The following is a 27,918-nucleotide window of genomic DNA, read 5'->3' as shown; positions in this document are numbered from 1 at the left end:
TCTCCTTTTTTGGACAAATGAAGACAGTATTTTTGTTTGTATGAAGAGTATTTGCATCTTATGATTGTGAAACAGTATAAGTATGTACAGAGGTGTGTATATGGTACCAGATAACCAGAGGAGTGAATTATTTCAGTTATTAAGCATTTTTCTGTCGGCTCCAAATCCAGCCTTCTATACTCTATTTTGTGATGCTCTGGCTGAACTCCTTAATTTTCATTTCTTCTCTGCCACTAGGATTTCTGTCACGTTCTTCCAATAGGAGGGACTCAAGAGAGGCTAGAAATCAGGTGAAAAGGGAAAGGAATATTCTCCCTGATATAGTCTTGCTTTGCCTTTTAATGTTACCCTTCACCTTGAAATGACAGTTGATTCCAGTCTCCAGTTTTTGGTTCTCCTAGAACCAGCTTCATTTTGCTCTCCCAAAGATAGCAGTTTCAGCCAAGCAGCCCTTCCTCCCTGCAAGTCTGATCTCAAATCTATAAGTGTCCTCCCTCAAGCTCCTGAGACGCTAGCAGCATGTGGGCAGACCTCAGAGGTCTGAGACCCAGGTCTGAGGAGCCCCTGCTCTGATTACCTGTGATACTCATATCAGCCGGGTGGTACCCTGTCCTTGGAGGTCTGATTCCCAGCTCCGGGGTTCTCTTCTCTGAGCTGCTGAGCTAATACTATCCCCATCCAGGTGATGCCCTCTCTACAGATGATTAAATCCAGCTCTAAAAGGCCACTTGCACAAGTTTTTAGGTTCTGTTAACCCTGTCATCTTCCTTTTGGTGTCTGACTCCTGCAGTTACTATCTCTGTGTTGCTCATTTAACAGTTCATTCTGTATTAAATTCTCTCTATTGAAATACCTTGTCTGGTTTTTATTTTATGCAGTCCTAATTTGGTCTCTAATAGCTGTATGAACTAGGATAAGTCATCTGCCCATTCAGAGACTCAATCCCTTATCTGTTTAGTTGGTGAGGGGACAGAAGGGATAGTATAAATAATACCAAGGTGGTCTTTCCCAAATTGTTTTCTGGGGAATGCTAGTTCCAGCATTTCCTCCTTGCAAAATAATATTTATGGCCATGTGGATTTGGGAAATGTTAAATACTATAGCAAACTATGAGAGAATCACAATGCACATAAGCATAATAAAGGCTCTGAGAACTCCAGCAGAAAAGAAACGTATTTTCCTTTGACTCAGCATCTCCCCTCAAATTTTTTAACTCTGGAAACTCTTCTATTTTCAGTTAACCTCTGTTACCACTCCATGATATACACTGAGAAATAGTATTCTCTAGAATCCTTAGCAGTTCAAAAGTTTTGCAAATTTTTTCAGGATCCCTTGAAAAAATTGAGGAGAAATCTAATGCCTATAATATGTAATGATTTTAGTGGGTTTTACTTATCTGTTTCAGCTCCAAATATAGATGTTGACTGACAGTAATGTGCTTTGCAGTGAAATGTAGAATAAATGCTGAAGCAGGTCAGGATACAAGGAAAGTTATTACAGGAAATGAAAGACAAGGTGAGAGAACTCTGGAGGGGGTTACAGAATAGACTTGCATTGTATGGTTATGGTTAAGTGAACAAGCTACGTATTCACACTGCCTAGGTATGGCTCTCAGCTATAACACTTGAGTGCCACTTGATTTTGAACAAAATTACTCACCTTCACTGTGCCTTGGTTTCTTATCTTTAAATGGAGATAACAGCAGTATATACTTTACAGGTTTGTGAAGAAGATTAAATGTAACATAGGATATAATGTGATTAACACCTTCGTAGCATTTAATTATTTAATGTACTCTCAAAAACAGGAGCATGCCTTGTATAATGACTTAAGCTAGATAGAAAAGAATAGTTATGAAACAAACATAAGCTGTTCAAAATGGAAGGACCTTCAGAGGGTGTCCATTCCATCCCCCTCGTCCTATAGGTGAGACTAGAACTACGTCTTCCAGAGGCTAAGTGATTTTTGTTATGAGCTAATTAATAGGGAAGTTAGATGGATATCTCAACTTCCTCACCCTTAGTAGAGAGCTATTTCAATTAAACTCTAATTTGTTTGGCCGTAGAATTGTTTTGTATTTTCCTGGATAAAGGCAAGAGGTAGTAATTCCAGAATATTTCTTTCTGGGTTCAGAGCTCTGGCTGATCTCAATGATGTTTAAGACCCAGCTACAACTAATGAGGGGTTTATTGATTTGCACAAACCATCCCACATGCTTTCTCCTACTCCTGCTTCCTGTTTCCCTGATACCATTCTGTATGGGAGAAACGTGGGTAGAGTTAGCATCAGAAAGAGCTGGAATAGTAGAAAGGGAGAAAAATAGTTTCATTCATTTTTTCAGCTTGATTGAAGTACAGCTGATAAATAAAATTGCAAGATATTTCAAGTGTACAATGTGAGGATTTAAATAAATGTATACATTGTGGAATGATTCCCTCCATCGAGTTAATTAACATAGCCATCATTTCACGTATTTACTTTTTTTTTTTTCCTTTTTGGTGAGAACATTTAATTTCTGCTCTCTTAGCAAATTTCAATTACACAATACAGTGTCATCAACTATAGTCACCAAGTTATACATTAGATCCTCAGACCCCATTCATCTTATAACAGAAAGTGTGTTGAGTGAGCAGAAAAGAGATGAAGGATTGACTTTTTTTTAATATATCCTCTATCTTTATTTTGCTGGTTAAAGAATTCTGGGTTGAAAATCATTTTCCCTCAGCATTTTGAAGATGTTGTTCCATTGTTTTCTAGCAGGACTGACTATTTGAATACAAATTCACGTCTTTTTTTTAGAGCTGGGTGACCAAGCCTGGCTGTCCCATACCTTCTGTCTCTCAGAATCCCCAGGGACACTAACACTGGGGAGGTAACCACCTCATTTCCCCATACTTAAGGAAACTTCTGAGCTTTATTAAACAGACCCAGAGAAGCATGTTTATTGTTGTTTTGTTTAGTGATACACTTAGAAAGGTAAAGAATAAGAGATATAAGAACAGTCATAATATACAAGCCTTCTACACTTCATGGAATTATGAATGAGCATATTATTTTAAAAGGAGAGCTTAATGAGATAAAACAACACTGTACTGCAGTCCAACTAAAGCTATGTACAAATGCATGTATAATTTGTGATCTATGTATAATTCATATGTATACAAACACCATATTTTATTGAGATAAAATAGCACAGCAAGGTTAAAAACAAATGGCTAAGCTCAATACAGGCTTTACAATGTCACTGAAAGCCATTTTACTAGCATAAAGGCCTCCAACATGCTGGTATTAACCTACTGATAAATATTTAGACTATTTATATTTTGTTCTCTTGAGAACTAAGCCAAAATAAACATTTTAAGGCAGCCTTTGGAAGTGGCAGCATTTCTTATTTTTATTTGCTTTGTGGTAAATGATATTCTCAGTGACAATTAAAATATTGAACAATGAAGGACAAAGATTGGCAAATTCATCTTGAATCCATTTTATCCTTTTATAAAATTTTCTCTAATGTGCAGAAAAGTCATATTTTTCAGCAACCTTCACCTTCCAATTTTGAGGAGTAACATTATTGCTTTTTTTGCCCATACATGCTTACTCAAAGCTATGTGTTAGAGATTTTCAATTTTGATTTCATGTTCAGAAAAGCATCTATACAAGTCTCATTGCTATTTTTAAACATTCAGAAAATGAGAACTTACAGAATGCAGGTTATTATGGCTGCAAGCTATTCAACACTGCTGCTCACTTCCATCGTGTCTTTGGAAAGATAAACTATCCAGTATACAAGGTTGAATCCTGCAAATGCAACTGGGAAAAGAATCCGAGAATACTGGTCTATTTTACTGGTACCCCCAAAGGTAGGAGAGAGAGGTGGGGGTGTGACAGGTGTTGACGGTAAGATGGGAGCTCTTGTGAGGACTGTGCTGGCCTTGGGGGATGGAACTATTGGCAATGTCAGAGAGGTGATTCTTTTCTTCAGATGGTACTTGGAATCAGAATGCTGTAGAGGAAAAGATACATATATATTCAGCCTGGGTAAAAGAATAGACATCACTTATTCATTTTCTCATCATCGACAGATAGTTATTGACTACTTACTACATAAGTTAAAATATCAGCAAATTCTTGATAGTAATTGATGGTGCTACTTTTCCAAGAAAGGGGTAAAACGAATTTTAAAAATATCGATTTGCTAACATCCAACATCCTATAATTTAATACATCAGCAATTGATGCTAAGCATGTTCCATGCCCCAGAAACTGTGTTGAGTGTTGTACCATTAGGAGATAAGCTAGGTTATAAGGGCTTATCCACCCACCACCCCAGTTATGCATTAACCTATAGGGCAGTGGGTATGGGCAATGAGAGGGAATTTCATTTTGGAATGTGTGGGTAATTACTCAATACAAGAAAATAACAGCTCGGCTAAATGGTATCATTCTTCTAGACACATTCCCAGCCTACAGCCTGATCTTTACCATTCATAAATTTGAACCAACTGAGGTATCAACAACAGCAAAAAAATATAAAGGTGCTCATGTACATCAAAAGCCAGTGACAAAATAGAAATACCCTTATATTGAGTGGGATGACTGTTCTTCCCTTGAAATACAACTGCCTCTTGGTCCAGAGTTCTATATTGAGAGCTTTCTGTTTTCCATTCAGAGCTTCTCACCTGGTCTCCCTCCATCTTAAGTTACCAAAGTGATACATTTACTAACCTCAGAATTGTCATATGTTCTTTTCTATCATGAGATTTTTCTGTTCCACTGAAATCATAAGACAACAAATCCTAGTCTTGAAAGGGATATTCAGTGCATTAAGTAACAGATGAGAAGGCTGAGGTCCAGATGTGGGAACTGCTTCGCCCATAGTTTCACAGCCCGTAATAAACCACCTTGGTCAATCTCACTGCTTGTTTCATCCCAGCATTTTCTCATCTTTAAGGTATTGAGCCTGGCTCAGAGACTCTAATTCTGTTTGCTTTAGACTCCTTTCATAATATGGAGACTAGGGGGCTTCCTCTGATTCCTACCTTTTCTTGTCCACGGTCTATAATAATCACTCTCCTTGTGGCCAGGTTGTCCTTGCTGGGTCCCTGCCTTCACACCCTGGCTGTACATTAACCCTGCTCTTGTAAAACTGCCTCGTTTTCTCCCTGGCAGCAGAATCACCACTTTGCTGCCTGGCAGGGTGTGTTACTCACGTGGACACAGACTCCTGGAGTTTTAGACAGCAGCCCCCCAGCAACAGGATGAGGCTGCCACCTCCCCTGTGCTGGTTGAGACACAGGACCAGAATGACCCGCTGACATGGTGACATTTGGACTGCGGGAAACAACAACCCCGAGAACCTCTCCTCTCTATACTCCCATCCTGAATTTTGCTTTTGATTTGTCATGTAGGTTTGCTGAGTATCTATAATAGTCATCATAGAGAGTTCAAGTCCACTGTGCTTTTAGGGGCCGTGGGAAAATCTGTTTCTTTACCAAAAGCAAAAATAAATCAGTATGAAGTCTGATTTGACATGACCATGGTGAATTTCAAGCAAAGAATATCTTTATTTGTTATCTGTTGACCCAGTATTAGGCTAGGCACTCTGGACAGAATTAAATAAATCATAGGTATTGGAAGTAGAAGATAATTTAAAATAGAAGAGTGCCAAGTCTACTGATCTTGGATAGGAAATAAGTGACATTTTCTATTAAAAATATGTGACAACCCAGGACTACTGTGCCCAGGGTCACTAGATAGTGTGTGGATAGGACCAGAGTAGTGGTATTTTGGTCTCAGTGCATGCTACCTGTATTAGAGAATAAACATAGCATTGTCTGCCAAGAGCTTTCTATCATGTTTCTCAAACTCTGATTTGCATTTTCATCTATTATATATGTTATTAAAATATTCTCCACCTGAAAGAGCAAAATTTGTCACTGTTTAATTCTTCAGAAAGAGTTCTCCTCCTCCCAGATATAAGGAACATTAAAGTATTTTACTCTAGTAAATTTTCTAAGGATCATAATGGAAAAAAAAGAGGGCAAGGCTTTAGAGCAGATTTTCTTTCTAAACACGTCTTGATTTTTAATAGCATGCATTGTCTGTTTCTTCCTTTTTTAGGGAGAAAGAGGGCAGACATGAATAAGTTCACTGAGATGAAAAAGTGATTGTAAACCATAATCTAGCATAAAAATGTAAGGCATTGTTTTACCTCTCTCTCTCTTTTGGAGATGTTGGGAAAATTTATTTGTCAATCTGTTGGCATTGTCACAGTGTCACAAATGACTTAATGAAGATTGCTGTATAACCCTTGTCCAGAGTTAAGCAACATCATTCACCACCTAACAGCATGAGAAATTTATGCACAATGGCATTAGCCTGGAATTAAAGGTCTCCTACAGTAGGATTCCTCTTTTCCTCATCTACTTCCTCAGACAATCTCTATGGAGGGTTGCTTAGGAGTTAAGAGGGCAGCAGAGTCAGAAAGCCCTAGACTGCAATTCCATAGATACTACTTAGCTGCTGTATGACTTAGACATGCCTTAGGAGTCACTGACTCTCCCTAAGCTTACATTGAAATCAACTATACTTCAATAAAAAAAAAAAAGAAAATTAAAAAAAAAGAAAAAAAGAAAGTTAGGGACAATTTCTGTTTCAGCTTTAAAGTTTTCTTCTTGTCTTTAAGAACTTGAGAAAGGAAATGTGTCTTTTCTCTGTACACATTTCTGCCTACCTAACTGTTACAACTCTCTGCTGTCATCACCTCTTCCCTGTAAATATTATTTTTGTTGTGCTTTATCCCCTTTCCTGACATGAAATCGCCTTAGTGGTAGAGGGCATATTATTCTCATGTGTAAGTGCTCCACAGTGCCTAGCCAGCGCATAGAACACAGTGAATGCTTAATAAACATATGCCGCATCAACAAATGAATGAAAATCTAAACATTTCCCAAGACTTTTTAGAGTAGTCAGGCAAAGAGAAGGGAACAAAACGTTTTATGATTATTTTACACTATGTTTTAGCATATTGTTGATATTACATTATATTATAGTCACCATGTCTAAATGCTTACCATTAACAAGCACTACATGGCACTTTGCATGCATTATTTTGCTTATTCCTAGGAAGCATCTATAATGTCAAAATATTATTTTCATTTCAGAGATGAGCAAATGAAGGTGTAAGCAGAAAGCTCACACAAGTAATAAGTGGCAGTACCTCACTCAGTCCCTCTCAGATGCCTAAGATCATACTCTTAATAACTATTATTTTTTCTTTCCGTCAGCTTTAGGGTTTAGGGCATGGCTTCTCAACCACAAAGCTACTGATACACTGATGCTTCTTAGTTGTGGGGACTGTCCTGCGCATCGTGGGGTGTTGAGCAACATCCCTGTCGTCTACCCACAAGACGCCTGTAGCACCCACCTCCTCAGAGTTTTGACAACCAAAAATATCCTTGTTCCTTGACAAATGTCCTCTGGGGGAAAATTCACCCACCACTGAGCTTCACTGGTTTAGAATTACACTGTCTCATTGCCCAGCGATGACTGGGGGATTTCTAGCAGGCAGCAAATACAAGGTGCTCAAGGAAATGCCAGAGGACTGGCTAACCCACACGCTGGATAATCAGCTCCTGGATAATTGGGAATCGGCAGTGTAGGAGACTGGACACCTAAAATTTAGAAGAGTCGCACTGAATTTCTGAAATGAAAAGAAAGCCAATATTGCAAACCATTCAAGCTACAGGTTTGTGTCAGATCCCGCCTGCTCCATTGTAAGCTCAGCAGCTTCAGTTGATGGTAAAATAGGCTTTTGTCAGAGTCCAGATGAGGGCTCAGCTTGGGGCTGTCACTGTTTTGAGTGGAACACCTGTGGTTTTGAATTTTTCCAGGGCTCCCCTGCTGCTCAGTGCCATCCTGCTTTGGGTATTTTTAGAGCACTGTTTTGTTTTAAGTAACGCCATATTGCAAAGGTACTTGGAGTCAAACTGGACTTAGTGACAATCAGTTATTTGGTATAGGGATGAGGCATTTGGGAAGTACTTAGAGCAATTCTGATACAGCATTTAGTGAGTCTAATATATTAAAGAAGAGGGGGCAACGGGTTACCTCTTAGGAGAAATATTCTAACCAGGGCTGCATTACTCAAGGGACAAACAAAGTATCTGCTTTTAGAACCAGCGAACAGGGGCACCAAAAACAAGAGAAAATATTTTTGAAAACATTTATTATTTGACATTTTTTAAGCTACATATTAATCATTATGGAGAAAATAAACTCTGTCAAATGTCCTCACATTTATTTTACAGCTGGTAGAATTGAGGAGCAGAGACAATTCCAGAATGCCTGCAGAGAAGCAGCTTATTGGTAGCAATCTGGTGGGTCAGTGGTGCTAGTGGCATGTCTGAAGACCATACTGGAATGTTTGGAGGGTGCAAAAAGGAATATTGGATGGCGATTTGATGGAAGGTATAGGGAAAGAGCCAACCGCCTACACCCCTCATCTAATCCACCCCACCCTCTCTATAAGTCATATGACGGCGCTACCATGGGGAAGGGATGTCATGATCTTTCTGGTGTTCAGAGTCTCTGATGGTCTTAATTCAACTGTTAATTCTTTGGAGTAATGGTAGTACTGAAAGAAATCTTAGCACGATTTGGAACAGGGGAGGTAAATCTTTCAGTATGCTATGATTCATATTTTTCTGCACAGGTGAAGGGCAACATAGTAATGGCCCAGCAGACGTTCCAACCTTGAAAAGAGTACAGAAGGGACAATATGTCTTATTTCCCTCTCTGTGCCCAAGTTTCTAACAACTGACTTAGAGTTTCTAGAGCAGGGCCAGGCTCGTCTTTCTTTTCTCTGCATAGGCATCACGTCCTCCACAATCACCCCTCCAGACTGAGTTAGGTACTCGCTCGTGGCTTTTTTTCAGCCTTCTATACATCTCTAACCACAGCCTTTATCACAGTATATTGTCATGGCTCCTTGAGTAGTTTCCTCTCTTCCTGCTCAACAGGCAGCTCCATGATGGAAGAGGCCCTATTGATGTCACTTACTAAGGTAGCGTCAGCATTCTACAAAGGGTTTGGCAAAAAAGCACTTAACAAATAAAGGCTTATGGTATGAACAATCTGATGAACACAGAGGTACTCAATAAATTGGTGTCAGGTGAAAAGAAAAAAATAACATAATCAGTATAAATATAGTTATTATCTTGACCAATTAAATTTTGGTCAACTTAGTTTGTAGATAATTTACCAAGAACATCACACGTTCTGTGAAAAAGAGAAGCCACATTGGATGTATGGATGGGCAGGGGGCCAGGGGATTCATTCTTAGGAACATAGTGGTGAGGGCTTAGATTTTTAAAATAACGAGAAGACTAGCAAAACATCCAGAAAGAGATCAAAGTCTAAACTTGGTCTTATATATAAAATAAGTCTACCTCAGACACGTAATAAGCTCTGAAACAGAAATACAGGAATAACTCTCTAAAGCCAAAATAGCATACCAAATAAAAACAGTATGGAAAGATACCACATAAGCAGGAAAGAAACTGTGGACAATTTCTTCTCAAAATCCAAAAATATAAAGTCTCCACTTCCAAATGCCTTAAAATAAGAAAGATTATTAGTCTATAGAGCACTTCTGAAGATTTAGTTTTAGATGTCTCTTCAGGTGTGAGTACTAGGCTTTAAATGCCTGAATTTCTTTGTCATTATTATAATAAATTTCAAGGTCAAATTCAAAGTGATAAAGTTTTCACATTCATTCTAAGCAGTTTCCTGTGAAAAGCAATGTGCACATTAAAACATACAACTTAGAATCACATGAAATATCCAAGCACTTAATCTCATTTCAACTTTACCACATTGGTTTGCTATTTCAATGTCCAACTTACTCAAATAATGTTATTTTGATTACAACTGAATAGGCATTTTAAAATGTCATGGTATTTGAAAGAAAAATGACCTTGCAATCATAATATACCATTGTGCTGTATAAATTCGAAATGTGTAATTTATGTTTGTTCCTCTATATTATATAAGACAATAGCCAAGTTTTGACATAAATAAATAAAACTGTACATGTTCTATGTAATCATCTATATTTTTTGATGCCTACAAGGTTAATATTGTTAGGTTTGGTTACTTTTGTTTTTATTTTTACATTTTGACTTAGCCTTTCAGAAACAAAATTCTCCTTTTCATTGCCTTGGAATATTTTAAGTGGAGCCAGGTTTAGAAATGTAATTTTTTGTAGGGAAAAAAGTCAACTTGCAAGGAAAAAAATACTTTGAGATGATTTAAATGCAATTTTTTATCCAGCTTCCCAAAGGACCTGCTCATTATATGTTACTATTTTAGAACTATTAGAAGATAGTTTATATGAAGACCTGAGATCTTAAATTCCATCTTATTAATAAATTATACCTTTAAAATAATAGACTTAGGGAACGATACCTCTGCTTTCTCTAAGGATTTGAAATCATATTCTTCTTAGTAATATATATTTTAAAAGAGTTGAAGTAAGGAAGTTGGTCTTTCTTTTTGTCTCAATATCAGATCAATGACTATATTCAAAATCACTTTTCTTACCCTCTTTGTCATGAATTTCTCTTTTTATTTTTACTGTGCTTCTCAAGTAAGAAACTGTTAAATGGAATTATGATAAATATTAATTCTTCCTTTCCAGCTATATGTTAAGATAATATATGACCTTTAGACAATATGTCAATTATATACCTATGTAAGTACAGATAGGTTGTAACATAATCACTTATTTTTACAAACAAAATAATTCTCAAAAATATTTTGAATTTATCTTTTCTGAAAAATATAATTTTCAAGTCTTTTGAACTGGGTCTAACATATTTTTGTTACAGAATTTATATTTTTGTGAACTTTCAAAGCACACACACATATATAAAGAAAACATCATTAAATTAAGGGAAGAATTTTGGGAATAACCTAACCTACATACAGAAAATGTTTTACCCAGTGGTACGCACTCTATTATATTTCAGTCTTTGAAAAAGTGTTGGGGAGGTTAGGGCCTCAGCCTCTGTAAATCTGTGGATACTAGGAGTTCTGGAATCAATTCCTAGTTTTTCTGCCAACTAGTGCCTAATGTTTTCCTCCTCAGGCTCTGTTTTTTATTTGTAAGTGTAATTGGACCAGATTACTGGATGGCAAACTTTTTTTTTTTTTTAAAACAAGGTCTAATTCAAGAAAAAAAAAATCTTTAAATTATGTATTGCCACTTTTCATGGGACTGGTCTTATCCTTCAGAGGAAATGTAAATTCTCAAACAAGTTTCTAAGTTTATCAAAGAGAAAAGTTTCAATACAAAATTATCTTTTAAAGCCAATAAACATTTGAGTCTTTGGGAAGTAAAACACACATAGCTTTATAATTTTTATCATAAAATTTAACCAAGAATTAACTGGGCTGTATGTGGTTTTGCGATTTGGAAATAGTCATGAGAATTGATCAGTTATAAAGAAATTTTCAGTTCAAAGTGTCTGCATTACTTGATTTTGCAGAGCAAAATTTTTCTGTTTTCAAGAGCTACTGTTTAGAGTTTGTTTTGAAATAAAAATGTATACTTATCAGTTCTATAATCCATTTTTTAAAAAGTAAGTGCAACTTAATTGTTGTGAGAATTTATTCATATGTGAAATTGAAATTTGGGGGCACATTTATGACCCTTAAATTATTAATGCTATCATTTATTTTTTATTTAAAAAAACTTTGGGGACCAGAGCTTAGCCACAGCAAATCTAAACTTAATTTTATAGGGATTTCTCACTGATTGTATCTCAAAAAAACCCACATTAATATACATAATAATATGTATATTATATACATATAACATGAATGTGAACATGAGAATGTTTTCACATGAGTCAAAAACTTGGCTTATGACTCAGCATTCATAGAACCTAATATACACATCTTGCCCTCCTGAAATAAAGCAGCAAGTGGATTTCTAACCGAAATTGTCCATAGGAGTCCCTGTTTGTTTCCTTCAGACTCTGAAACCTCATTAGGAACTTTTTTTTCTTTTTAACTTTATTCTCCCTAGTCAGTATAACGGAACCTGTTCAAAGGAAACATCTAAAGGCTAAGAATTTTCTGTCTCCTCTGAGAGCTTGCAATCTGCCAGTATTAGTGAGGATGATGAAAGAGGAATACCAAAAGTTTAGAGCAAAGATAAATGAAGGATTGTTGCTTGGCTTTTTTCTGTGAAGCTGGAGAAGAAGTTGGCCTTGGAACCAAAGTTATGTAACTCATGCCCCACTAATATTACTTTTGGACTATCTAACTGTTTGTGGTAACTATTCTGGCTGCCTTTTCCTATATGGTAGGTAACATTAGAAAAGTAAACAATTACCAAAACAATCTCAGCTTCCAAGGGTTCAGTTGCTTTTGCTATTGTCACTGGGGGTGAGGCTGCAATCTGTGCCTTCCTTTTGGCCTTCTGTGTCTGAAGATTGGTAAAGTAGTTGACAGCTGCAAACTCAATAAGAGCAGAGAAGACGAAAGCAAAGCAAACAGCTATAAACCAATCCATGGCGGTCGCATAGGACACTTTTGGCAAGGAGTGCCTGGCACTGATGCTTAAAGTGGTCATGGTTAAGACAGTGGTGATCCCTAGAATGAATGAAACAGAATGAGAAATGCACTATTAGCATTTGCAATCCAATAACAAGATCAAATGGGAACATGCTGGTGGAGAGGATTTTTGTTACAAATGTATTTTTTGTTATTATTTTATTATTTTTAATTGTTCACAGTTACCATAGGCATTCACATTTTGGTTTCCTTCAAAACCTAGTGTGGTGATGTGTATTATTAATAATAATATATTATAATATAATAATAGTAAATTATTATATAACTAATACAACTTTGAACTTCTGATCAAATTTAATGCTGGTATAATCTTTCATCATATTTAATAAGTCTATTTGGTGTGAATAATAAATATAAATTAGATTTCTCAAATTTTTTTATTCCTAGCTTGGTTTTAAGATAAAATATTTAATCATGAGAAAGTAATTTCATTACTCATCTGCCAGCAGTTTTCTGTCTTGGAGGATTTATATAATTCAAAGATGGTAAACATCATTATATAAATATTCTTTTATAACTTGCAAAAAGAGATCTATTTTAGTATGGTAAATTAAAAAGTCAAAATTCATCTGAGATTTCAATTAAACTCAGGTCTTCCCTATGAACTACTAAATTTATAATCACAAAAACTGAGAAAAATATTGGATTTTGTTACAGATGATATTTTTCTGTTATAGCTCTTTTTCTTATTTCATTTTGTTCCATCACACTAGTAGTGATTCTATGCATCATAAATGTAACTAAATATTTAGGTTGAACAATGGGGAAACTGGTGATATTTAACTATTTTTAGACCTAAAAAAATGGCAAATTTTTTTAAGCTCCAACCTAATAAAAGTGAGATATAATTCATGTATTTGTGGGTTCAGTATCTTAGCCTTTGTTGTCATTGCTTTACATGTCAGTTTTTAATTTTCTGCTTTCTTTTTTTAGTTATGAAAAAGCAAATTGAGTTTAAAAAACAAAGCAAACCAACAAAAAAACAACTCTCCTAAATAGGGCACGTCAAAGTCACAGGAAACCAGCCAGAATTCTTGCTGAGACTAATCTTTTGTTGATTCACCACACAACGTGAGATAAGATGAGGGTCATTTTATATGATACATGTGTCTGAATGAGATAGGAGTTTATTTCCTTTGTGGGTTGAAAAAGTGCACTGGTGTGAATATTCCCCTAAAATACACAAGCAATGTGAGCTGGAGTATGACAGAAAGTAGAGCGCAAAGAGGGAAGCATACCAAAGACAGTTCTGGCCGGAACAGACTCCTTGTTAATCCAGAAAGACACCTGGGAAAGAATGACCGTCATAATGCAAGGAGTATAGATCTGTATCATAAAATAGCCCATCTTCCTTTGCAAGTGGAAATAAACTGTCATTATTACGTATTCACCTGTTGGAAGACAGGTATATCAGGATTATTGCTGTTGACAGTGCGCAGAAAGAATGCAGCTGGAAATAAATCTTGCAGATCTTTAAATTAATATGGGTGGGAAGAAAACAAGTGAAGGCATTTTTTCAATGTATGACAGAGCTGCTCAATCAGCAGATGATAGATACATCGGCTCATTGTTTTCTGTGGGGTTCTTGGTGTCATATACATACAAAACTTCTCACTCCAAGGCTACACAAATCTTTATATGCACGTGGTTGCAAAATCAATTTTAAAGAAAGCTACTCATCACTTTAAAACAACAGGTTTAGCTGAGGATGGATAATGCAGAGGAAAAAGAAATAGATATTTTGAAAATGTGCACTGGAGTCACCATGCAGGATTACATCCATGCATTGGTCAAATGCTTACCTGTGTTAGATTTAATTGTCTCACTAGATACTGTTTGTCCAATCAGATCATACTGAAGGAGGCTTGAAGATTCTTCTGGGACTTCCACTGAGTAAAGTGGTCCTTTTTTCCATGTATATATGATTTCACTTTTGGGGTAAGCATCTGAATTTTTTAAACAAATTAAACAGAGAGGTAAATCTGGCTAATTGTGTTTTTTTTTTCTTTCAAAGCAAATCTTGTTCATTATAAAAAGGAAATACAAACAAATTTTTTAAATGATTTTCTTTAATCCTGGTGACCAAAACCTCTGACTGTATGATTGACAGACATGATTAAGTAAGTTAATTCCTGGAATCATACTGAGAACGTCAGAGTAATATTTCTCTTTTGCTTTCCAGTGTCTGACTAAAACCAAATAATTATGTATTTTGAATGCATTATTTGACTCTCAGGAGCTTTTTGTAACTTACAACTCCCAAACTTGAGTGGACAAGCATGCCCATCCATAGGAAAGTTAACCAGCCTCATAGGACAGTCAGCGTTGATGGTAAGCCTAAGGGACATTGAAATAAGGGGTTCTGAGTTAGTATGATGGACAAGTAATTTGGGCAGAGGAAGTAGAATTGTGGAAACCTCACCTCATGGTGTATAGAATTGTTCCATTCTGCATTATTCTGAAGAGTTTGTTAGGAGTTGTCATATTGTGAGCAATTGATTTTTTGCCATTCCTGAAAAAAGTGTCAGGTGTCCAGATTTTACTGACCATCAGGTTATTCAAACTCAAAATCTCCGCTGGCCCCCCAAACTTCAACCTCTCATCGGTCCAAGTCTGGCGGAAGAAAACGTCCATTGTATACTCCTGAGACAAAATAAGAGATTCATGCATGCTGGGCAGATGGCTTATTAAGAATAGTTTATTCACTAGCTTACATACCCAATCCTAACAGTTAAGAAACGAAGCAACTTTTTATGACAATAACCTATCAGGAAAGCGATGATTTCAGTGAATTGTTATTTTTTCACACTCTAAGATTGTAATATTATTATAAAAGATAGTGTTGTATTGTGCAAACCTCTCTCTCCCACCTTCACCCTCCTTAACATTCTTCCTCTTTTTCTATCAGTCATCCGTCTCTTCATCTATTGACCTATTGAGTTCTCCCTCCTTAATTTAGAAGAAAAATAGAAAAAGATTTAGTCTAGGTTTTGTGCTGACCTTCCTACCATCAGTGAGTCTAACCATTCCCTTAGCAGCTTGTTCACCTTCAAAGGTATCTCCGAGCAACATGGTACCACTTAGTAAAGTTCCAAGGATAGAGAAACTTTACTTGATAAGCATACTCTTGTCTGCACATCATGATTATTTTATACTGTTCTCAGAGAACATAAAAGCAAATGTTACCATGATTACCCAAACAGAGCATCATTTAAGCATGCATAATCAAAATTATGAGTTTTAATTTGTGGCTTTTATGAAATAACATTAAAAATCTTAAGAGTTATGATAAGGGCCTTTGTAAAAGTCAATGATAAATAAAAACTTATAATTATGTCAAAATATTGCCAAGAATTGCTTTGCCTACTTTATATGTTCCTTTATGAGACCTATTACTGCAAGTGGTGATTCTATTTTAAAAATATAATTTGACACACAGTATATCCATATAATGATGATCCAGGCTATAACAAGCCTCTCTTGTACAAATACAAGATGTGTGTCTTAAAAAAGAGACACATGCATAAAATAAATTCTAAGTGTCCCCAGATTTCAATGGTACCGTAGAATATGGTGGTGGTTATTTATTCTTGGGGTGAGTCACTACTCAAATGAAAAATATGATAGTTAAATAATTGAGAATTCTGGAGAATGCTGACTCTAATTTCTCTCAGGTCTTAAGACATTTATCTCTTAAATAAAGTACTCCTCACTCTCTCCCCCTCTTCCTTGTTGTTTTTTCTTACTTCTCTTCTCCTGCCCCCCCTTTCTCTTTCTCTTTCTCTTTTACTCCTTCCTTTTCCCCTTTTTTTTATTCCTCCTCCTTTCCTTTCTCCTTATCTTGTCAACTCAAAAAACAGAAGATGAAAGTATCTAATAACTGTTTATCTAGAATTACATTCCCCTAGTACATTTAATGCACCACTTTAAAGAGTTATGTTTTTCTTCAGTTTTAGTATTTATATTTTACTTTTAGGGGGACATACTACCTGAGAAATATGAAAGAATATCATAATATACTTTGTTCTAGAAGACTGGTTCAGGTTTTCATTGCCGCTTACTATAAATACCCTCTTATGAATCCTATAGCCATCTGTACCTGGAACAGTGTCCCCAGAACACCTACTGGTCCATTTGCAAACATAAAATGTGGAATGCATTAGTCTTTCCAAAGGACTCCCTTTACTGTTTTAATAACACATGCCGAGAAAGAGGCACTGCCAAAACAGCTATGTTTTAAATTTAATAGATATTCTCAATATACACTTATGTAGCATACCATCTTTGCTGGTTTTTCTTTTTTCTCCTCCAAAAATTTACTAGGACTTCATAAAGATGGGGAAAAATCTTCTCTTTGTAGGGAAGAATAGGTGCATGATATGTGAACAGAAGAGAGGATATCATCATAAAAGGCCCCTCAGATTAGTGTCCAAGCAGAGCCTTTAGTGAAATGTGAAGGAGATTAAGCCAGTAATCTGCTCTAATGGCCATTCCTTCCCAGCAGGAGCACACATATTGCTTTTGGATCTGGAGCCAAGTTTGGTAACAATGCCCCTTATCATTCATTCTCCCCCCACTAAGCAAAATTACTCTCCTCACTCAGAGCTCACTCACCATCTCCACATCTGACACGGGCCCAAAACTTGTTACGTAAATGTCTGTTTTGACTTCAGTGACAGCACCTGAAATGAGCCCAGAGGGATGGGGGCAATTATCATCAATGATGTTAAGGGGACTGAACTGAACAACTCTATCACAAAGCCCCTTCTCATGGCCAGAATCTGCAACCCATCCTAAAGTAATTCCAGCAGCAGGAATCCTTTGGATTTTCAACTCTACAAACTCACACCAGTTGCATTATTTTGAATTTATTCTGGCAAAATTGTGAAATTTAAGGAATGGAAGAGAACTAGGTTAGTATTCTAAAGAAAATTACAATAATTAACGTTGAGTGATAGCATTAATGGGAAAAATGCTAAAGAAAGTGTTTTATATGGCGAATCTCATTTTACACTCAAACGCCCTATGAGGCAAGCACTGTTCATACACCCACACTACAGTTGAGAAAGCTGAGGCTTAGAGAGTTCAAATGACTGGCATATAAGGTTGCGAATTGAGGAAGGGGCAGACTGGATGGGAACATACACATGGTCCCTCCCCAGGCCCTGCAACCTGCCACTCTGCTATCCTGAAGCCTCTGTGCCTTGGAATGGCACTAAGGGGGAAGAAAAGTACAGACGTTTGGTCTAGTAAGGATGCCTCTCACCTCCAAATCCCGGCCGCAGCCGATTGTCATAGCCTTCAAGCAAGTTGTCCAGGATCCGACTGATGTTTCTGGAGTAGACGTTTCCTTCATCTTCAAGTTTCCCTAGGGCATTTTCTGCCCTGTGAGTAGACAGTCCATGACCCTCACTCCTGGCCTCAGAGAAAATAGGCTGTTCATTCCAGCCTCGTCTACCCCACCACACATACATGCCACACCACCCAGGCTGCTTCCATGATTTGGTATAGAAGTCACCCAGTGGGTGTGTGCTTGCCCTTTTCTCCGAGCTAAAAGGAAAAATCAGAAAAAAGTTTTACTCACCATAGAATAATGTAGAGCCAGGGCAGAGGCGATGCCATCCTGCAGTGCACTGAAATGCCCAGTTCTCCCTCCTCCTGGGTTCTCCTCCTCCCAACCAGCTCCCTGTTGCCAATTAACTAGAGCAATCTCCCGGACCACTCATAGCCCTTCTTGTTTGTGTCTGGCCAGTAATCCAGTAGGTGAGAAGGTTGCCAGCTAAACTTGAAGGGTTCCCCTTGCTCTCTTCACTCTCTGTTCCGTCTTTTCACATGGAACAAGGTGGTTTGCGGTCTTAGAGTACGTCCTAATGGACACTCAGCCTCTTCTGACTGACTTAGTTGGGAAATGAGAGTCTGAAGGGACAGTGCATGGTCGGAGAGCAGTGACGACACTCGAATAAGGCATAAGGGGAGATTAGATGGGAGAAATGCACTGCTAGTTTTGGCATGGACTTCGCAGGGCCCTGTGAGGAAATCTGGAAGGCAGTGGCATCTTGCTGATTGAGATTATGTTCCAATGGGCTCAGCATTTATTATTTCTCTGGTTCATGGAAGGATTTCTACATGGCTCTCACTGCTTAAAATGTCTAACAATATTGGGATCCTCTCAGATTCTCTTTCTGATTTCACTAGGTTTATTGCATCAGACGCCCCTTTCCTCTCTATTTAAAAATTGGACCTCATTCTTCTTTGGAAAAGCATTTATAAGACACCAGAATTACATTCCCACAGCTCTTGACCATCTTGCTGTTGGATTAGCGGTTTTTTAAAGTGTTGAATACTTGGCTGATCCTTCTTGTCAAAGGTGTGGCATCTCAAGCTTAGATACAAAGTTCTACCACTATCTTTAGAAACCTGGCCAGTTTCATGAATGCTGCCTATAAGAGACAGTGTCTGAAAATAGCTTATTAAGGTTCCCATGTAGAAATGCTGTAAGAATTAAGCATCCATAGATAATGGTTAATGATGATGTTGCTGGCACTATTTTATTAGGCTTGCCACAGGTCAAAAGCAAAACGTTTGAACCCAAGAAATAGCATTCTCCGCCCAGTCTGGTAAAGGAGAGTTGGAGTCAAAGACGTCTCTTTAAACCTTAAAATTGTAATCTTTAAAAAAATAAAATTAATAAAGTATTGTGAATATATATATATTTAATTCAGGGACAAAAGCGCAAGAAGCAAATGTCTTCTTCACCATCCTCTGGCCCAGTGTCTACCTAGTTCACAGTCTGTATTTTCAGCATAGTCTGTATTTTTAGATTCTACAAAAGTGATGGTAACTTGATGCCATACAGCACAGTCTTAAGAGTTATTTCTGAAGACATAAGTCATTTGAGAAACATCAAGAAATTAGCTACAAACAAAACAAAACAACAACAGTGAAAACAGAACAAGTGCAAGATTTCTTACAAAATATATTTTTTAAGATTACCGAATCTTAGTTATATGGAATTTTCTGGTTCCTCATCAAAAACCTGAATTCCCTCCAGCATTCCTGGCAAGTGGTATTCAGCATCTGATTTCTCACATTGTTTTACTTGTGCTGAGTTGAAGCCTGCACCCTGGTCCTAGTTCTCACCTTTGAAGCTACACAAAATAATTTTTCAGGGAAAACCTACATGACAGCCACATAAACAAAGATACCTATCATGTCCTCTCTAATTTAAGCTAAGACTCCTAAAATCTTTTTTTGTTCATTATAGAACCTGGTTTTCATCTCTCTTCTTATTCTTTTCCCTCTACTTTAAAGTTACTACAACTAATCACCACAACATATTTTCAATTCCCATTGATTGCACTAAAACCCTAAATATCTGATGCTATTAAATAATTCTCTGTTCATTTTTACTACAACTTATTATTTTTAGTCATCATAGGACTCCAAAATATGGATAAATAATCCCTGCAACTTTGTATCATTTTTTTCTATCATTATATTTACTATCCATCTCTGATTTGTATCATCCTCAAACTTAGGTTTCTAAGACTGTTTTTCATATGGTAAAAAAAAATGATCATGGTAAAAAAAAATGATCATGGGTGAGATTATGGGTAAAAAAAAATGCAATATGTGCATTTATATACATATTCCTATAGGATAGGCATATTTTTCTCCTGAAAATTATTTATCCAAAAAAGGAACAAATGATAGTTGTTACATTTGTCTCTAAAGAGAAGATTAACATACTTGATTCTATTTTCGGATGGGTTTTAATTAGTAGTTTAATGAAGGAGAAGGAATACCTTTACTACTCTCAATAGGAAGAAAAAAAAAAAAAAGTCCTAGGTCTGGAAGGATAATAAGGGCATGTAATCTAAGTCATTTCACCTCTGCGGACTTTACCTGTAAATGAATGTGCTGGACCTAAGGTACTCAAGCTCTCTAATTCTGTGCATTCAATTTATATGTTGGTGTCTGTACGTAAAGAAGTCACTTGTTCACACATCCCTGTCAGAATTGGCAGACAAGCTCTAGTAGAAACATTGTTGATTTGACTGCAGTTATTATTTTCCTATGGGACTAGCCATAAAAGAGAGAGTTCAAAAACATGACAATGGCTATGACTTTGAGAAATGTATGGTCATTTATGTAGCATACTGTCTATGCAAACCAAGCATTCGGGAGCTCCCACTATTTAGAGAATTACCTTCTTCTGGTAAATTAGAGAACATTTATCTCATACCTGTCTACTTCACAGCTGTTTTTCCTAAATATGTTTTTAAATCATCTTGGACAACCACTTGCTTGCTTTGCTGTTTATCTCCACTAGAAAGCCTAGAACTACCATCCTCCCCAACAATATGCTGGGCTTAGCAGAAGGACGAAGTGAAAAAAATCTGTCTCCCTTCTTTGTCCTAAACTTTGAACTCCTTGTACCAACACCTACAACACAGGTTTGTGTGTGTGAAATTAAAGACTCAAAGATGACTGGAGGAGGTCATTGCATAGAAAAAACAAACTTGGCACGAGACAATAGATAGTACTTTCTATGACACAAAAGAACGAATACACACATATATGCATTTATACATTAAGTATAGAACAAACAACCAAAATCTTCAGGATAGGTATGGAATTGCCTCTTGGACAGTACAAGGTTGTGTCTTCTCACAGCAAATCTCCACTGGGCTTTTTAAAAAACAGTGTTAGAACTGAGCCTCAAAAAACCAGTAGCTCTTGTTTTGTCAAATAATAACTTCAACCAAGTAACTTTATTATTTGAGCATTAGTGTTCTTAAATACATGAGGAGCTTGAACGAAAGGATTCCGGTATTTGTATGATTACTTCCCACCTAATACTGGAGGACTTGAAACATTTTCCCTGTTTGTCTTAGAAACTGTTATGGAAAGCAAGTCAGTCAATAAATGCAATTTAAGACTGTGTCAGTGGAAATTAACACAGTATTAATCATAGATACCAAATATTTAACATGTACCAAGAATTATGTTAAGAATTCCGCATACTCCAACTTATTCACTGCTAACACAAAAATCTATGAGTTGCCTATAATTGAGTCTATTTTGTAGATCATTAAGTCTGTAACTTGCCTAATCTCACACAGCTAGTAAGTGACAGAATTAGAATTTAAAACCAGATTATTCTAACTCAAAACCAACTAGGTACAAACTAAGGCCAGTGGGAAGAATCCAATGAAAAATATGTTTCAGTTCTTTAAAGGAATAATTTCTGTCATACTTATCCAAAGATGGAATGGACTATCATAGAAGAAAATTAATTTTTTTTATTAACAAAAGTATTCAAGTATGGCCTGGAACACCATGAGTGGGTTTCATGAATGTATGTTTCAGGAGGAAATTACATGATCCCTAAGAACATTCAGCAGAAGATTGAGGTTATTTTGGGGACATCCTAAAGACAAGCTGTTTGATAGAGAGCTTGAGTGAATATTTGGGTTCAAAGACTCAGCTATGGAGTTTTTCTGGAGTGATGTGAGAAGGAGAATTTAAAGAGGTTCTTGGTGGTAAATGTACTTTGGAGGCACATTGGAGGAGAAAAATGGAGAGGTCCTACTAAGTTGTATTAAAGGAGGAAGCAAAAGTGGTAGATTATATAATAATGGTTAATATTTATTGAACACTTACTAGATGCCAATCACATATGTTGATATTATCTCTAATCTGGGTAACTGCCTTATAAAGTAGCCATTTCTATCATCATTGCACAAAAGGGTAAAATGAAGCTCACAAACGTATGTAACAACCTAATGTCCCAGAGCTAGAAAGTATCTCAATTCCAAAGTACACACTCTTATACACTGTGCTTTATATATGACAGATCTGACATCGTTTTCTTTTTTTTTAACTGAAATATAGTTGATTTACAATGTTGTGTTAGTTTCAGGTATACAGGAAAATTATTCAGTTATACACACACACATACATATATATATATTTTTTTTCTTTATTAGATTCTTTTCCATTATAATTTATTACAAGATATTGAATATAGTTCTCCGTGCTATACAGTAGGACCTTGTTGTTTATCTATTTCATATATAGTAGTTTGTATATGTTAGTCCCAAACTCCTAATTTATCCTTCACCCCCTTTCTTTTTTTTTTTTTAACATCTTTATTGGAGTATAATTGCTTGACAGTGGTGTGTTAGTTTCTGCTTTATAACAAAGTGAATCAGCTATACATATACTTATATCCCCTTATCTCTTCCCTCTTGTGTCTCCCTCCCTCCCACCCTCCCTATCCCACCCCTCTAGGTGGTCACAAAGCACCGAGCTGATCTCCCTGTGCTATGTGGCTGCTTCCCACTAGCTATCGGTTTTACATTTGGTATTGCCCTTTGCTAACCATAAGTTTGTTTTTTTATGTCTGTGAGTCTGTTTCTGTTTTGTGAAAGTTGATTTGTACCATTTTTTTAGATTCCACAGATAAGTGATATCATATGGTATTTGTCTTTCTCTGTCTGACTTACTTCACTTAGTATGATAATCTCTAGGTCCATCCATGTTGATGCAAATGGCATTATTTCATTCTTTTCTATGAGTAGTATTCCATTGTATATATATTTACCACATCTTCTTATGCATTCATCTGTTGATGGGCATTTAAGTTGTTTCCAGGTCTTGGCTATTGTAAATTGTGCTGCTATGAACATTGGGGAGCATGTATCTTTTTGAATCAGAGTTTTCTCTGGATATATGCTCAAGAGTGGGATTGCTGGGTCATACAGTAATTCTATTTTTAGTTTTTTAAGGAACCTCCATACTGTTTTCCATAGTGGCTGTACCAATTTACATTCTCACCAACAGTGTAGGAGGGCTTCCTTTTCTCCACACCCTCTCCAGCATTTATTGTTCGTAGACTTTTTAATTATGGCCATTCTGACTGGTATGAGTTAATACCTCATTGTAGTTTTGATTTGCATTTCCTCTAATAATAGGCGATGTTGAGCATCTCTTCATGTCCCTATTGGCCTTCTATACTGACATTGTTTTCTAAAGTTAAGGCTCTAAACTCCCTGGACCAACAATATTTTTTACATTGCTGTTAAGGTATAAGTGACCTCTCAGTGGACATTGTAGAAAATCCCCATGCAATCTCTCTTGGGAATTCAGTGCAATAAGGATAAAATTGCTCTGGGAAACAAAGGACAATAAAGGGCCAGTTTTCTGTACAGCCACTTTAAATTGTTCTGGCTTAGTTAGGAATAGAATGTTGAACACATTATAGGGCATTTTGGTGCTCCCAAAAGTATAGGCAGGCAATATGGATTTCAAACCTCAAGACACAAATATAGAGGGACCAAAATATCATATCTAAAAGAGCACAGGCATACGAATTCATGATTTATTCCTGTTCAGCCAGTATCAGTTCAATTTAGACTTTATTTACTGTCATATGTTGAGGATATAGTTATTTTTTAAAAAATAATGCTTATCCTCAGGAAATTCACACTGTAGATATTCATAATCAATGTGATTGAGCAGATAAAATGCTAAGTGCAAAAGATATAATTTATTAACACTGTGCTTATGGAAACAGAGTGAGGAGGCATCTCTGTAGGGAGGGAGGGATCAGTGTTTATTTCATGAAAAAGATGACATTTGGACTGAGTTTCAGCAGTTGAATAAACTTTTAGTAGATTAGAAAAGGCCTTTCCAGGCTGCATGATGAGCTCAGAGGCATGGCAATTCACAGTGTTTATGAACAACATATAACTCTGAGAAACTGGAATATAGGAAACAAAGAAGAATGTAATGGATAAAAAGACTAGAAGAGAAAACTGAGTCCAATAGAGGGAGATGTCCATGCTCCTCACTAGAGGATTTGAGAAAAGGCACAGACATCTATACTAGACCATAATGGGGTTGTGTAAACAATTCATAAGAGCACTTTTTCTCTGAGAATTGCCCTGCTGTCTCATGGGGTGGAGCCTTATTCGTCATGCTCGTCCTACTGGATCCTACCTCAACCCTCCATTGTTTAGGCCACTTTGGAATCAGGTAAATTGGGTTCATTAGCAGGCAAGTTACTTTAGGCAAATTATTTATCATCTCTAGGCATCATCTTCATCACCCATAAAATGCGATTACAGGGTCTCCATGAGAATTAAGTGAAAAATGCATGAAGGTGTTTATCATGGGGAATTGCCCACAGTAGACACGAAATAAAAACATCCATCAACACCACTACCACCATCATCACCATCATCATCATTGTCATCATCATTTTTGGTCAGATCAAGTCTTCTTTCTCCATCGTTTAGAAATGGGGTCGAAAATTAAAGTTTGGTCTGTGTCATTTACTAAGTCTGCCAGTGTTGGAGGCGGGTATGCTTGGCCAAGTTCATGCAACATCAGAGAAATATCTGTGTAGAGAGAGGGAAAACAAAAAACAAAAAAAACAGAAATGTTTCTTTCTACAGAAAGAAACAGAGACAAGTCACTGCAACCCCAGAATCTGAGAGAGCAGCTACCTAGGTTTCTGATGGCCTCCTTGATTTCATTCCTTCATTATCTAGTTGTCATTTCTGCCCTTGAGTTCCTCCTGAAAGCACTGTAGCCTTCTTATAAAGTCCTCTTTTTTGCTTCAGGTAAGTGGGTTACTGTCACTAGCTCCTAAAAGGAGCCTTTTAACTCAGGAGACTACATCCCAAACTTGACAGTAAAATTTCAGATTGTGATGATACAGTATGACACTTTGATGGACTGCACAGTGCACTAGAAAGCAAACCTAGACAATGTAGAGTCTCGAGTGTACTTCGTGGACCTTCTGGAAAGGAATGTGCTAATTGACAGCTACTTAATGATCTTGCTGCTTCGTGAATCTGTCTCACCTCCGTGGAGTAGAATAAGCATTTTAGTACGCTGCATGAACTCTTTCAGGCCACTGCGGGACTACTGAGCATCATCTTCTGGCAGTGCTACCCAAGGCCCAGAATGCTTGCCTATTATCGGATGCTTGGAGTATAGGAAAGACAGGACAGAATTTTGGGTTCAAGCCCAGTGATGAGATCTGGGGAAACGTTATAGAAGAACAAGCAGAATGGAAGTCTATTAGCATGGATTCTGTTGGACTTGGATAAGGTGTAAATTCCAAACCTACTGCCTCCTAAAGGGATACTCTCAAAGCAAGTGATAAAAATGAACATTTGAAAGTGCCATGGAAAGTTCAGAGGCCTTCATGGGAGCAGTTGTGTCCTTCATGTTACCATATTAAATGACTTAATGTTCCTACTTTTTTTTTTAACATCTTTATTGGAGTATAATTGCTTTACAATGGTGTGTTAGTTTCTGCTTTATAACAAAGTGAATCAGTTATACATATATCCCCATATCTCTTCCACTTGCGTCTCCCTCCCTCCCACCCTCCCTATCCCACCCCTCTAGGTGATCACAAAGCACTGAGCTGATCTCCCTGTGCTATGCAGCTGCTTCCCACTAGCTATCTATTTCACATTTGGTAGTGTATATATGTCCATGCCATTCTCTCACTTTGTCCCAGCTTACCCTTCCCGCTCCCCATATCCTCAAGTCCGTTCTCTAGTAGGTCTGCGTCTTTATTCCCAACTTGCCCCTAGGTTCTTCATGACCATTTTTTTTTCTTAGATTCCACATATATGTGTTAGCATATGTTATCTCTTTTTCTCTTTCTGACTTACTTCACTCTGTATGACAGACTCTAGGTCCATCCACCTCACTACAAATAACTCAATTTCGTTTCTTTTTATGGCTGAGTAATATTCCATTGTGTGTATGTGCCAAATCTTCTTTATCCATTCATCTGTCAGTGGACACTTAGGTTGCTTCCATGTCCTGGCTATTGTAAATAGAGCTGCAATGAACATTGTGGTACATGACTCTTTTTGAATTACGGTTTTCTCAGGGTATATGCCCAGTAGTGGGATTGCTGGGTCGTATGGTAGTTCTATTTTTAGTTTTTTAAAGAACCTCCATATGGTTCTCCATAGTGACTGTATCAATTTACATTCCCACCAGCAGTGCAAGAGGGTTCCCTTTTCTCCATACGCTCTCCAGCATTTATTGTTTGTAGATTTTTTGATGATGGCCATTCTGACGGGTGTGAGATGATATCTCATTGTAGTTTTGATTTGCATTTCTCTAATGATTAATGATGTTGAGCATTCTTTCATGTGTTTGTTGGCAATCTGTATATCTTCTTTGGAGAAATGTCTATTTAGGTCTTCTGCCCATTTTTGGATTGGGTTGTTTGTCTTTTTGATACTGAGCTGTATGAGCTGCTTGTAAATTTTGGAGATTAATCCTTTGCCAGTTGCTTCATTTGCAAATATTTTCTCCCATTCTGAGGGTTGTCTTTTTGTCTTGTTTCCGGTTCCCTTTGCTGTGCAAAAGCTTTTAAGTTTCATTAGGTCCCATTTGTTTATTTTTGTTTTTATTTCCATTTCTCTAGGAGGTGGGTCAAAAAGGATCTTGCTCTGATTTATGTCATAGACTGTTCTGCCTATGTTTTCCTCTAAGAGTTTAATAGTGTCTGGCCTTACATTTAGGTCTTTAATCCGTTTTGAGTTTATTTTTGTTTATGGTGTTAGGGAGTGTTCTAATTTCATTCTTTTACATGGAGCTGTCCAGTTTTCCCAGCACCACTTATTGAAGAGGCTGTCCTTTCTCCACTGTATATTCTTGCCTCCTTTATCAAAGATAAGGTGACCATATGTGCGTGGGTTTATCTCTGGGCTTTCTATCTTGTTCCATTGATCTATATTTCTGTTTTTGTGTCAGTACCATACTGTCTTGATTACTGTAGCTTTGTAGTATAGTCTGAAGTCAGGGAGCCTGATTCCTCCAGCTCCGTTTTTCTTTCTCAAGATTGCTTTGGCTATTCGGGGTCTTTTATGTTTCCATACAAATTGTGAGAATTTTTGTTCTAGTTCTGTGAAAAATGCCACTGGTAATTTGATAGGGATTGCATTGAATCTGTAGATTGCTTTGGGTAGTATAGTCATTTTCACAATGTTGATTCTTCTAGTCCAAGAACATGGTATATCTATCCATGTATTTGTATCATCTTTAATTTCTTTCATCAGTGTCTTATAATTTTCTGCATACAGGCCTTTTGTCTCCTTAGGTAGGTTTATTCCTAGATATTTTATTCTTTTCGTTGCAATGGTAAATGGGAGTGTTTTCTTAATTTCACTTTCAGATTTTTCATCGTTAGTGTATAGGAATCCAAATCAGAAAAGAAGAAGTAAAGCTGTC

General features: G+C 36.9%; 1 protein-coding gene across 8 annotated transcripts; it reads right to left on the bottom strand.

The window, feature by feature from the left end:
• Positions 1 to 2,900: 2,900 nt before the first annotated feature.
• On the bottom strand, positions 2,901 to 18,636 carry GABRA6 (gamma-aminobutyric acid type A receptor subunit alpha6). 8 transcript variants are annotated; one of them, XM_007171417.3, is made up of 9 exons: positions 18,227 to 18,636; positions 17,909 to 18,057; positions 17,257 to 17,324; positions 15,065 to 15,255; positions 14,897 to 14,979; positions 14,445 to 14,588; positions 13,881 to 14,033; positions 12,401 to 12,660; positions 2,901 to 4,003 (listed from the first exon to the last, which is right to left on the bottom strand). In XM_007171417.3, the coding sequence occupies exons 1-9, from the start codon at positions 18,262 to 18,264 to the stop codon at positions 3,728 to 3,730; spliced, it is 1,362 nt and encodes a 453-aa protein (XP_007171479.2). In that variant the 5' UTR covers positions 18,265 to 18,636; the 3' UTR covers positions 2,901 to 3,727. The 8 variants fall into 8 exon arrangements, with proteins under 8 accessions (XP_007171479.2, XP_007171480.2, XP_028019596.2 ...); XM_007171418.3 differs by having other exon boundaries at positions 17,909 to 18,027; positions 18,227 to 18,635; XM_028163795.2 differs by having other exon boundaries at positions 15,065 to 15,285; positions 17,909 to 18,062; positions 18,227 to 18,634.
• Between the last annotated feature and the right edge of the window lie 9,282 nt (positions 18,637 to 27,918).

The sequence above is a fragment of the Balaenoptera acutorostrata genome, chromosome 2 (assembly GCF_949987535.1).
Source record: "Balaenoptera acutorostrata chromosome 2, mBalAcu1.1, whole genome shotgun sequence".
NCBI lineage: Eukaryota > Metazoa > Chordata > Mammalia > Artiodactyla > Balaenopteridae > Balaenoptera > Balaenoptera acutorostrata.
The sequence above is the reverse complement of the archived record's forward strand: the minus strand, read 5'-3'. Positions and strand labels throughout refer to the sequence as shown.

Coding starts and splice junctions, on each gene's coding strand:
- GABRA6 (XM_007171415.3), bottom strand. CDS start 18,264: ATGGCATCGCCTCTGCCCTGGCTCTACATTATTCTATG. Junction 14,980..15,064: donor ACAATTCTATACACCATGAG/GTGAGGTTTCCA, acceptor AATGTCCCTTAG/GCTTACCATCAACGCTGACT. Junction 14,589..14,896: donor TCCACTCAAGTTTGGGAGTT/GTAAGTTACAAA, acceptor TAAAAAATTCAG/ATGCTTACCCCAAAAGTGAA.